Below are 13,280 nucleotides of genomic sequence, written 5' to 3'. Positions count from 1 at the left end.
CACTTCTAAAATCACTGTCACAGAGATGGGTGTTACAGGTTCAGAATGCAAACTTAATTTGCATAAACCAAAAGTATTTGACAAAACAAAAAAATGAGCAGAGAATGGAATCCATGCTCAGGGCACAGCTATCCAGCCAGACGTTCAGATTAAGGGTGCTTAATTTTCTGACAGCAGGCAGGCTTAATTAAGCATAAGCTAGGAAACAGACTATTCAGTGAAGGCAAGAGTCACATTTAGTGAAGAATCCAAGAAACTTTCCTGAGTCAAAATTATGGCCTTTCAGAAGTACAAGAATTCAGGCAGAAGGACACTTCTGAGAGCAGAGTATCAGTTACTTAGACTTTGGTTCAGTTCTACCAAAGCCTACTTCAAAGATGTAAATCTTTGGCGCACTCAAGAGCGTGATGACTAGCACTGTTAGGCCATCCAGAAACTCTGCTGCAATAAGAACAAGAGAAAAGCCTTAGTTTCATCTCTTATGTGATGACACCAGTGTTTCTGTGCTACCCTCCCATAGGCTGGCAGTTCTGCTGTATCACATTGTTTTGAACTTTGTTGGCCAAGAAGGACAGTTAATTTCAGACTTAAAAGCTGCACACTGAGATATGTTTTAAGAAGGAACTTGTGTTTTCAAAACTGTCAACAAAACACATTAGAAAGCATTTCTAATTACACACTTCTACCATACCAGTTGCTATTTCTTCAGCTGTTTATATGAAGAGATTTAATGAAATTGACATATAATCTAGAAATAATTATTCCCATATGTGTTCTATCCTTTCTACCATAATATTTTTTGTGTGTTTGCTTTGGTTTCAAAGGAGTCAAGGCTTCTGTGATCATGCTGTGGGCATGCATAGGGACATCTGCATGTGCCTCTGCTATCCCCTAAAAAGTCTGAAGTCATTATCTAACTGACCGAAGACATAAGCTTATTACAAGTTTATTGAACGTCAGCTACCAAGCACATGGGAAACTGAGAGGAAAGCAGCACTGTAAAAGCAATCTCTACTACATATGAAATCCTCATACAAGAGCAATATTTTTAATAACATTAATGGTGGAAAAAACTTCCATCAGTTTTCACACCTTATCAACAATATAGTCTAACAGCAAAACATAAACCCAAAGGAAAGTAGATTTTCCTGGTTTCATGCTCCCATAAATAATTGTTAATGTGGATGCTGAATAACTTCCTTGCTTTACTTTACTTCTATAGGCTTCAGCATCACTAGTGTTAAGGACAAAACCAGCCACTGCTATGCACTGAAAAGGCATTTGGTATTAACCAAGTATTAAACAACAACTGAGTCAGATAAGAAAAAAGCCTACAGTGGAAACTATAGTGACTGTATATTCTGTACCAATAACTATTGTATCCTTTCGTTGCAGGATGCACCATATTTCATCATGCATTTAAGTTTCTACTGAAAACACTCTTGCATTAACATGGTCCAATTTTGGACTTTAGACATTAAATCAGTCTAGGAGAATATGTTAAGCTCTAAGAATAATGAATGTACTACAACTGAATGTACTATTGGGTACGAGACTCAAGTTTTTACTTTGGAGACTTACAGGAATTCCTAATGAACAGCAGAGTTGTCAAAATTGATCTAATAATTCATAGCAATAAGATTTAAAATCCGCTATAAATCCATGGCCACAGGAATGATTTTTCTAGTGCCAGCGTAACTTAAAAAATCGGATTCTTTTCTTGAGGTATCTAAAAAAGAATCTTACTACTTCAGACTTATCTCAACTCCATTGCTCTGATTTGTAAAAATCGTTTAAAATCAGATACCTAGACCAGTTTTCTTTTCCTTGCTAAGAACACCATGGGCACGTAAGCATGGCAAGTCAAACCCTAGGATGCTGCCTGCATGTAATTAATCAGCATAACTTAAGCAGGCTCAGCATCTGGCAGCTTTTAATTTAAAATGGTTTATGGGAAACAGAAGAGTTGACAGCTGATTTGTTCATGTCAGATTTGCAAGCCTGCAACTAGCCACCACCTCCTCTAAACAACCCTTCCTTTTCCCATCCCATTCACCATTTACTGTGAGCACAGGTGGTAAGGATTTTTTGATTGAAAGATTTTCACTAGAAATTACTGGTTTGTCAAAAACCAGTTTATTCATTGAAATTAGTTGATTTTGATGAATTCCCAGTGAAACCCTGCAGAGATGATGGAAGAAGGTGACTTTCAGGGTGTGAACTACTCCTTATAAGCAAACCACCTCAAAGTCAAAGGATGTCTGGTTTTCCTAGATCCGCAAATCCCAAGCCACCCTTCTACACTGTTGTGGTTTAAAGTAATGTGGATGCAAAACAAATGCTTGGGGATTTTGCTTGTTTTGCTTCTTCCAGATTTCTCTGTTGTAGAAAATTTCAAAATTTCTACTTTTCCTTCTGGAATGGAAGTTAGAAGCTTGGAGGATTGGGTGCAACAGAAATGTTGTGCCAACCAGCTCTACCTTTTGATAGTTTTGTTGCCTCGAGCCTTCAAAAGACTGATTAATAAATAAGAAGGTGGTGATAGTTTAAAGAAAAAAACCTAAAACATTAGAAGTGTGGTATGTTTGCTATTCAAGGACTGTTTAGATTATGTGTATTCAAGGTAAAGCTTATCTAGTTTAAGATTCTGCTTACAACAGAAGATGCTTAAAGAGTCACAGACTTGCTAATTAAGGACATACATCCTCCGAGGGGATGGCAAGAGAAACAAAGACCCAGGTGTCCTCAGATGATGCACAACCATAAAAGGACAAAAGGAGTAGGGGTATTCTTCTTCCCCAAACAACCACGGAAGACCACCGAAGGAGACCCCCACCCAGGTGTAGAAGAGCCTGGGATCATTGCTCAAGAGAACAACACGACATGCTTGCTCAACATAATGAACGTGCAATAGTTAGGCAGAACCTATGTATTAGATAGGTGTGGTGTTTTAACTGTAGTGTATAAGTATGGACTGAAAACCTCAGCAGGTGTGCTCGATTTGTGGAAATCTTCCACCTTCCACCCTGCGCAGAATGTCTCCTCTCTAAACATATTTTGTGTGTTTCGAGAGTTACTTTCTGATCAGGTAGCAGATTCGAGGTCAAGCACTCAGTATTTGATTTACGTCAGACTGTACAGAACTGGGGAGTGCTCATCTTCTGCTAACCCTTCTGAAGATTTGCCCCTTTCTTGAGGGCAGTAAATGCTAACCTGCATCAATAAAAGCCGTCACTGCCCTACTGAAACAGAGCGCCTCTTATCTCGTACTCTCCTCAGTGCTGCCTGTCTGGTTAGATTGAAGCAACTTCAGCCAGGGGCAGTGTCTGAGGGCAAAGTATGCTCTGCATATGACTCAAAATCTTGCCTGTCAAGAAAACCTAAAGTCCAATGCACTTTTAAGCCTGCATGTTTAAGCCTGCAAGTAACATCTTTATATTTCAGAATTTATGAGAGTGGGGTTTCTGTTTAGGATGGAGCCAGCACTTACCATATATTAAAAATAGCTCAGCTATAACAGTGTCTGGTCTTGTAACAATGCACTCTTTGAAAAACGTGTGAAAATGTTTAGAGGGGAGGTATTTTAACATCTAAGGGAAGATAAACCACAGCTATTGGAACTATTCATTCCTGAAATCTTAATAAAACGTGACCTGTTTTGGGTGGGGAGAGGGGTAGCAAAAAGCTGTGCTTTTCTATCACAGATTATTTGTACATGCTGTTTTCAGGGTTATACTATCATATACAGGCATGCCACCTTTAAGGGGAAAAAAAGCCTACTGCTAAAATCGCAAAACTGTTAGTGAAAATTTCAAAGAGTAAAGTCTAAAACAAACTGCAAACTAATTAAAACCTGGTAATAGAAGTTGTGAACGTGATGTGTATTCTACACTGAGCTGACAAGTACTTGAGAGAAACTTGAAAAAAAGTTAAAAAATCAGTCTTGCATTTCACACAAACAGTATGTTTCCACATGTTTGATATCACATGTGTTCTTTTGGGTAAGTGCAGTTTCAAAGGAGTAACAAGTACAAAGCAGTTACACCTCTTAGTTTTATTTGTACTGGGAAGTTTCTTTTGCTGGCCACAAGAATTTCACTGTATCAATGCAATGCCAGGTTCCTCTTTGTAAAACTGCAGCATGTCAGTTGCAGATGCCCAGAAGAAATGAGGTCAGACTTCCACACTTGCATCTCTGGAGCTATCCTATAAGTCCACTGTAGCAGTTGCAGCCTCCTAGTTGTAAAAGAAGAGGAGTCAACAGCAGAAGCACCCTCTCCAAAACGCTACAGTAAATGGACTCAAGAGGGTCACCTCTCTCTCCATCTGTTGACACAGCAGAGAGGCAGCAGGCAGTAGTAATGCTGACAGAGGCTGCAATTCCACCCAAAGGCAGGTGCAAACATACTCAAACTGCCTCAACTGCCAGTCCAGTCCGAATAGACAAAAATGCTGCTCTGACCTGACTACAGCTTGGAAATAACCACAAAGACCATGATTTTCCATCATCCTTTTCTTTTCTCTATAAGCAGCACCTCTTTCTGACTCTGGGCCTCAACTCCCTCCTATCTTCCTTCCCAGCAGTTTTGCATTAGGCAGAGACTGTACTTCACTTCGATCCCTCCATAATCTCATCACTGGCATTGTATCAGGACTGACAATACCATCAGTACCTGGCTTTGGCCTGCATTCCCTGGCCACATGTTTCAGATTTAAAGGTAGGTTATGAAGTCTATGGGACTCCATAAAAGGAAGATGGACTTATTCCTGCAAGGAAGTGGCCTTACAAGCTTCCTGCATTGCAAAACATTCCTCATCTGGCTCATACCAAGCAACCAAGAACCAAGTCTCTGTTTTTAGAAGGGGAGGAGTACAGTGATACTTAAATCATGTAAATATAATTAGTAGTTCAGACCTGAAAGTCCTGCCATCTATTCATAATGTCATACTCTTCAAAAGCATTGATAACAAGTGAACAGAAGGCTCTTGAAAGGAAACAGGTTGGTTTTTCCTTACCCTGATATTTGACTCAGTCCTCTTTCACTGTTGAGAAGCACCATTTCCTCCTTCATTTCTTGTTCTGTTGCTACGTTATTTCCGAGTGTCTGTTGAGAATTTGCTTTCCATGTACCATCACCACCAACCACCTGCAACACACATGTTCCTGCGATGGCCAAACTCTCGTTCTCGGTGGTCAGGCTGTCTGAAGGAGAATAGCCCCCATGTTCAAAAGGTTTCTGAAGGGTAGCTTCTACCTGAAATTCTGCTGGAGTGTCAAGAATCAATTCCTGTGCTACAACAGCTGCCAGTTCTTCGTCAGAATATCCGGACCCTGAGTTTGGCATCTCTGACTCGGCAGAAATTTCTTCAGGTGATATGTCACTGACTTCATTTTGGCCCAATATAATCCAGCCCTCATCTTGCCCAGAGCTTTCCTGTGATCTCCTTTCATCATCCAGTTTTTGAGGCGTAACAGAAGAACTTTTCTCTTCTAAGTGAATAGAGTCTCTTTCAGTCCCACAAACAGAGTGATCTTCCCTTTCATTTGTAATGGAGATTGGCTGAAAGGTATCCAAGGAGCCCGGTGAAAAGCCTTTATGAGATTCTGTTTGTTCAGCCACATTAGCTTCTTGAAATGCAAAATCACTTTCGTTTCTTTCAAAGGTATCCTCCGTTGAAGGTATATTTTCTTTCTCAGCAACAAGGATGTAATCCGACTCCAGTGAAGTTGTATCTCGGTGCACCTGCATCCTCACATCTTCCTTACCCTCTGTATTTTTCAGTTCAGGGCTCTCAGAGGAATTTCTTGGCTTATTCTCCCTACAAAGTAGGGAGTCAGTGCCAGCTTCTAAAAGAACAGGCAAACAGAAACTCCTTTTAGTTTTTGAATTACTTAGTCACTATGATTTCTTTAAATCAGTACAGTAAGATAAAGCTCTTCTCAGTTTGCTTTGCTCTGTTAATGTGTACTTGAATTTTATAACGTCATCATCATCATTTTGTTAAAGATTATACATTAACACTGCAATCATTCCTCAGGGACAAATGATTCAGTCTCCCATATGCTAGGCCCTGTACAAACAACAGAAATAATGTTCCTACTTCAATTCTTAAAAGCTTTAGATCTGTCTAGAAGGGTGACGCTAGAGGTCTTCCTAAAGTACAGAATTTTGTACATCAGGGAGACACACAAACTTCAAACTTCACTCAAAGCCTCATCATTCAGCAGTAATACTCCAGACATTTCCTTCTTTCTTTGTCCTATGAATTTGCTCTGGGAAGCAGGTTTTCTTACCATCAGGTGATCTTTTATCTCCACCTGGCGGTGAGTCGAGATCAGTTGTTTCTGCTTCAGATTTTCCTGTCAAAATCTCAGAAGCTCCTAGAGTTATTTCAGACTCGGTGAGTGAAGGTACTGATGTGTGATTTTCCTGAAGGCACTCTGTGGATGTTTCAGACACCTGATCTTTAATGCTGTTGTCTTTGGTCATTAGGATGCCTTCTGCACCTTCCAAAGCAGTTGGCAGTGATAAGGGTTTTTCCAAAGAAACACTGTCCCAAAATGGCTGCTGTAACAAGAGGTCATCCTTTGCACACTCTCTGCTGCCAGAGGGTTCAGCATCAAAAGATACACAGGATGGTGGAGTACACACCACTGGTGATTGGTCAGTGGGTGTTTCCTTAAACACAGGAACGTCATTTTCAATTACATCTTCAGATTCTTTTGCTATGTTATCAACCAGTTGATTACTTGAATTAGATTCATGGCCTTCATTACTCCCAGGCAGAAAGGATTTGGGAAAGAATGTCTGTTTATCCTTTGATTCACCTTCTGTTGCTTCACTGCCTACTACTGCCAGTACGTTCATTCCACCACATGTGCTTGCCGGGACATTAGTCACTGACGTGTTCCTGATGTTACGTTCTACACCTGTCTCAGATTCATCCACACATTCTTCTAACATGTCTAGCTCATCACCAGTTATTGCTGTATGGTCAATATCAGAATATTTTCCAACTTCAGCCAAGGCACTGATTTCTTTTAAGCTTTGTTCTGCCCTATCAAGTAGAGTAAAATCCACGGGAACCAAATGCATTTGGGAGGTCACTATTTGAGCTTCATCAGTTGGTGATCCTTGATGGTTTGCAGGAGTAAAACCTTCACAGAACGTGTCTTTTAGACCTAAGGATGTCACTTCTAAGATTTCATTGGTAATTTCAGCGGACTCAGTTGGGTCAGTAACAAGTTTATTTTCTAGAGCATATTCTTCCAAAACTGCAAATTCAGGAGGCTCCTGAGTATTAGAAGAGATTAGCTGATAGGATTCATTGGTCTTTCCCTGTTCATAGTCCTGAGGGCTACCACTTTCAGACTGTGTCTCCACCTTCTGCATTACTAACTGACACTTTGAATCAAAATCTGCCTCTTTACTCATATTTGACCATGTGTGAATCTGCTGACTACCTTTGTCTTCAGGCTCCACCCCAATCTGAGAAGATGGGATAAAGGCATACTTAGCTTCATACTCCTGGCACACATCAGGACTGCCTGATGCCTCTGAACTATTGTCCTGGTCACAGTGACTTAATATATCGGGATTTTCACCATCTGATTTCAAAGTGACAATCTGATCAGCATTAGTCCACAGGTCAGGTTCCACTGAAAACAGCTGATTACTTTCTTGGGTGTTATCCTGTAAAATATCTGGGATAAGTGCAGTTTGGGGAACTAATATACTCCACCCTGGACTTGACTTCTCTGTCATTTCAAAAGATAAATCTTCTAGAGTGAAAGCACCTGGCAGGGAATTGTGCATTTCTAATCTTTCACAGGTGTTTTGCTGTTGTTCTTGAGGAATGAGACTTGCATTTCCCTCATTGTCTTTTGGTAGCTCCAGTACAGTGATTTCTTGAACCGATGTATCTGGCATACCTCTTCCCTCATCTGAAAAAGGATTCTGTGGAGTCAGTTGATTTTCCTCATCTGTAGGAAACAACTGCTCTTTCAAGCCCCTTTCTTCTTTATCCAGTATGAAAGGATCAAGTTGTTTGAACTGTACAGTGTCTTGATTTATTTGACTATCAGGAATATTCATAGGCTGTACTAGCCTTTCATTTTCTTTTTCATCACAGTACAGGGGGGGAGGCTGATTTCCATCATTACTTGCATTAGCGCAATGTGCCTCTGTTTGTTCTTCATCTTGTGAAGGTGATGCCCAGCAGTCCTCCTTACTATTTGTTAACTGGTTTGTTGCAGAGTGACTTGAAACAGAATACTGATCTTCCAATTGCTTTTCTTCACAAGGTTGTGAATTCCACCATTCTGAACTGTCATCTGGAAACCCAAATGTTCCTACTGTGGATTTTGGATCAGTTCTTAAATCAGCTTCCAATGACATACTCCACATATCTACAGCTTTTGAAGAATACTCTTCTTTATCACCAACACCAAAAGTCGGTGTAGTATCTTCGTTCATTTGATACAAATGTGAGTCTTCACTGCTACCTGTTTTTTCACTGAAAATGCTCGCCTGACCTTTTTTCTGAAGTGCTTCCCAGTGACCTAAATATTCAGAAGTCTCATTATGCTCCATTATAGTCAAGTCCTCCTGCCCTACTTTACTAGCTTTAATTGTTTCATGATTTTCATTGAAGATGCCTACCTGGACCTCCTCTCCCACCTTAGTTTTTGCATCTAAATTGCCTTCATTTGCTTCAGGACTTGTTGCCTTGGATTGAGCATAATCCTCTCCAATTTCAGATGTTTTGTGCTGTTTGTTTTCATATGTGGAATCTTCATGAATCACTTCCGGACACACCTCTGAATTCTCTGAATCCTCATTTATGTCAGGACTTGATAAAGAAGATACAGTATCATCATCTACATGGGCATTCCAAAAATCTAAGCTTTTAGGAACTTTGTTCTGTTCAGTGCTTGTTTCAAGTCTTTCTTCACATTCATTCCCAAATTCATTCCTTTTATAGGCATCTTCAAGATTTTTGTTATTTTTAATATCCCACATATCCCTACTTCTTTTGTGATGACGTGCAACTGGAAGGTCTCCCCACACATTCACAGATGCATCACTTAAATCAGGACTCGTTCCACTTGAGTGTGCATAATCATTTATTGAATCACTCCACATATTATCTTCTTCCAAAAAACTTTTGATCTGTATATCCTTTGAAAGGCTACTTGTGGTGTTTGCCATTTCAAGGACTTCACTTGCCTCAGGACTTGTTCCAGGAGACTGCAAATCTTCATATGGCTGTGAATTCCAAGCAGTTTGATGAAAACTGTCATTAACCATTACACATGGCTCTCCACAAAGATTATGAGCAGGTTCCAAATTTTCAGAGTTTTCATTTCTCCCAGAACCTATTACATGTGAAAATGAATTTTCCACCACAGACATATATGTAATGTCAGGAACACTGACATATCCAGAAGAACTCTTCTTAAACTCATCTATGAAAGACTTTTCATGAGTCCTGTTCAGTTCTGAGCTATTTTTGAAAGATACTAACTCAGAATTACAAATGTCTGGATGGTTAGGAACCACTTCATCTAAGTCTTCTTTCATTTCTCCCAGCACTTCTTGTGGTTCATTCATGAAAGGAATAGATGTGGCTAGGTGACAACTACTCCTTCCAGATTCACTCCAGATGCCTGAGCTTCTGGGCATTTTAGAATTATTTTCAGGATTATCACTACCCTTATCAGAACTTTCAGAGATACTTTCCATCTCAGGACTTGTTGCATCCTCTATCACTGCAGTCTCCTTTTCAGCTTTCTCAGAAAGCAGCTGTGATGTTTCACTATAATTGTAATTTTGTGGTCTGGAGTCATCAAAACATTCATAATTTCTGCCTTCCTCAGAAGCACTTGAAGAAGATTCTACGTTATTCTGTGACAAGACTTTTCTCTCTTCCTGACTAACTGGATTACTTTGATTGGAAAAGGACACATTCTCTGTGACTAACACTTCCAAACTAACACTATTCCTCATTTTTTCTGGGGAGCTGGGGACTTCAGTTGTTGACCTGTTTTCTTCCGAATCTGCAGTACATGAAGATTCACTGTCCTCTTGCACTGGTTTATTACAAATGTCGCTAATCATTTGCTGTCCACTTGTCTCATCTGTTCTCTTATATTCCTCTTTTCCTTCCTGAGAGATGACAATGGCATTGTCCCAGCCTTCCTCACAACCCTGCTCACTTTGTAAACTCCATGAGTTCAGCTGCTGCGTTGATTCCTGACTACCCAGCTTTTCATCAACATCAGCAGTCTTTTGTGCTGCCTTCTTACTAAGTATCTCACTCCCTAAGTCACATATTTTCATATCCACACTATTCCCAGTGTCTGAAGTTGGTGTAGGTGTGTCTGTGTCATCTACAGGAACACCGCTCACTGTTTCTACAATTTCAGTTGCACTCTGCCTAGTATTGAATTCATTCTGTGGTGGTGATAAGTCATTCACTGTTTGATTGTATACTGGTGTTCTTCTGTTTTCAGATATAGAAGAATTATTTTCACTGGTATGTATCTCAGTTGAAAAATATTGATGAGGTTTAGCAGAGGCAGAAAGAGCAGAATTTCTTTCTTGTAACTCGGTGACATTATTTAGGGGAGTGTTCCAGATGTCTGTGTTTCCAGTGCTTGAAAAAGGTATGTTTCTAGGAGATAATGGTTCCTTATTTGCTTTCTCAAGTACTTTTGGGTCAGCCAAATTTGGGTTTATCATTTTATCAGTAACTGTTTCTTTGTCAAAATCTTTATCCTCATTTTCTCTTTCGTCTTCCACATATGTAGGTGATATATATGAATCAGATGTTGAATAATTGGTGTCTGGTGGAGAAACAACTAAATCTTCACCTATATTTGATGAACTAAGATCTGAGTGTTTATACAAGAAGGTATTCTCCCATGGCACCACTACTTCTGTTACTTCTTTCCTGATGTTTTTATCATACATATTCCAGGTCTCTATATTTTCAAATTGTTTTGGTCTATGTTTAGAGTCACCAAATACAGTTTTTTCCTCTGTTTGCAGCTTTGAATTATTTTGCATATTGTTGAAAACCGAATTTGTATTTTCATATTTTCCATATTCTTCTACTGAATAATACCTTTCTTTATCCCAGGCTTCTAGAGGTACCTGCACAGGTGGATTTTCAGTCTCATTGTCTGCTGTGATTTCTGAAGAATCTGACAAACTAGTCTTTGGTATGGCCCATTCCTCAGGAATATTCACTGATTTTTTTTCTCTATCCAGTTTGGGCATGTTCCATACATTTTCTGAGGATCTAGCAATATCTCCTGCATCAAACTTAGTCCAGATTTCGTAAGAGTCTCCAGCTATCTGACTACCTTTCCGTTCACCACTACACCATGCATCTGACATCATAGGTGTTGGCTGACTGACCTTCCATGGGTCAGTAAAGCTCTCCGGTTCTTGCTTTGTCTCCTCTAAAGCAGCAGTTTGCAAATGCAAATGTTCACTGTTCTTCTCTTGATTCTCATAGTTCCAATTATCTTGTTTAAACTGATTATCCCACAGACCTGCTCTCACATATTCCTTTTGCTTTGGCTGTTTTTGGAGGAACACAGAATCTGAGGCTCTTCTATCAATATGTTCTCGTAGCAAGGGACTTTCTTTACCATCTTTCCATAAGACAGGGCTCTGAAATACGGATTCCTGCTCACTTGAACTCCATGTATCAGCATTTTTGGACTCTAGGTCAAAGCCATCCCACCAGCTTCCATATCTAACACGAGACTGAGAATAATTTGTGCCATCAATTTCATTAATTTTTTTTATGACATCTTGTGGGAAAAATAAAGGCTGCCCATTATCTAATGGTGAAGTTTCTACAAGACTGTTCATAGGAGTTGGTGGAATTCTTGAATCAGCAGATTTCAACATTTCTGGTGAAGAAGAATCACCTTCAACTAAATCGATCAAACTTGAAGTTTTCTCACACATTTCTCCTGGATTCTCATCAAATTCGGCTGAATTGTCTTCCTCTTTTGTTGTCACAAGTAAGTCAGCTGAATAATTAGCTGTATCACTTTCTAGCAGGTTTGCCTCATCAAGTTCTTTATGCACAGTGAGTTGTTGTCCTTCTGATGAATCACTATTGAGGAAATAGTCATCTGCTGGGGAACAATCAACAGAACGAGAAGATGACTCGGATGGAGCGGCAACCACAGGTGCTAGATCAAAATTGAAAAGATCAAAGTTATCAGTATTGTCTCTAGACTGAGGTTTTTGTTCTTCAGCTATTGCTCCTTCAGGAATAGGGCTATAGGAATCAAAGCCAGGCAGAAGACTGTGATAGGTAGCAGCACCTTCTGCAACAGGGCTATCATCACTAAGGAAAACAGAACTCTCCTTGGAAGACCGGCTGCTTCTAATGGTAGCCAGTCCACTGTCTGGACTCACAAGGTCTACATTAACATCAACGTGGGCTTGCATAGATCCATTTAGATCTTGAGGATTTTCTATAAAATTGGCAGAACTGGGCTGTGGTTCTACATCAGAACCATATAACTCCATAATACCAGAAGATCCTTGTGAAAGTGGAGCACTTCCAGCAACAGCTTCAGTTGAAGAAGTTCTACTGTTTGACACCATTTCTGGTTGTCTTCTATTTATAACTTCCTTAATTAGAAGAAAAATTTGATCACAGGTCACCAAAGAATTTTCTTGATGATAAATGAGAATTTGGTCACATCCACATTCTACAGGATCCAGCTCCAAACAAGGATTCTGACATTCTTCTAATTCACAGCAGATCTGTTGAAAAATAGGATGTTTCAAAAGCCATTGCAATCATGGGCATAAGGGCACATATTGACTAATTCACTGTGTAACACAGCCGTACCTATCTATTCCTATTAATCTATTTCTTGGCCATTTTGCTGTAACAGCCTTATGATGATCCCTAAATAGATGAACTATTAAAATAGAAGATCAAGGCATAATATGTATTGTAAAATTGGTCAGAATATTTACTTGAAATAGTATCATTTGACTTTCAAGATCACTTTTCATTAGTCAAAGAAAATCCAAATAAATGGTTAGTTGTTGCCTTGAGAAATCTGAGTAAAATATGTAAGGGTACATGAGAAAAGCATCTTTAGAATGTGATAATTAGATTAATAAAATAAATATATTTATATTGACTTTGAAAGCAGTAGAGTCATTTAGCCACCTGTCCCTAAAATCAGAAGTTTTTAAGACTGAGAAAAAGGTTCAAAAAGTTGCCACTGAGAT

At 39.5% G+C, this 13,280-nt stretch overlaps 1 protein-coding gene across 5 annotated transcripts in view; it reads right to left on the bottom strand.

Moving 5' to 3' along the window:
• PRUNE2 (prune homolog 2 with BCH domain) overlaps window positions 1-13,280 on the bottom strand; it is a 149,175-nt gene that overhangs the window by 54,213 nt on the left and 81,682 nt on the right. For 4 of the 5 annotated variants that reach the window (XM_030004451.2, XM_030004453.2, XM_030004452.2 and 1 more), the window contains exons 8-9: window positions 6,296-12,800; window positions 5,017-5,848 (exon numbers count right to left, since the gene is read on the bottom strand). In XM_030004451.2, coding sequence (XP_029860311.1) covers window positions 5,017-5,848; window positions 6,296-12,800 — 7,337 coding nt within the window. The remainder of the gene's footprint in view (window positions 1-5,016; window positions 5,849-6,295; window positions 12,801-13,280) is intronic. The other variant, XM_030004454.2, reaches the window with a different exon arrangement.

This window comes from Aquila chrysaetos, chromosome Z (assembly GCF_900496995.4).
Source record: "Aquila chrysaetos chrysaetos chromosome Z, bAquChr1.4, whole genome shotgun sequence".
Lineage (NCBI taxonomy): Eukaryota > Metazoa > Chordata > Aves > Accipitriformes > Accipitridae > Aquila > Aquila chrysaetos.
Note: the sequence above shows the minus strand (reverse complement) of the source record. Positions and strands in the feature narration are given on the sequence as shown.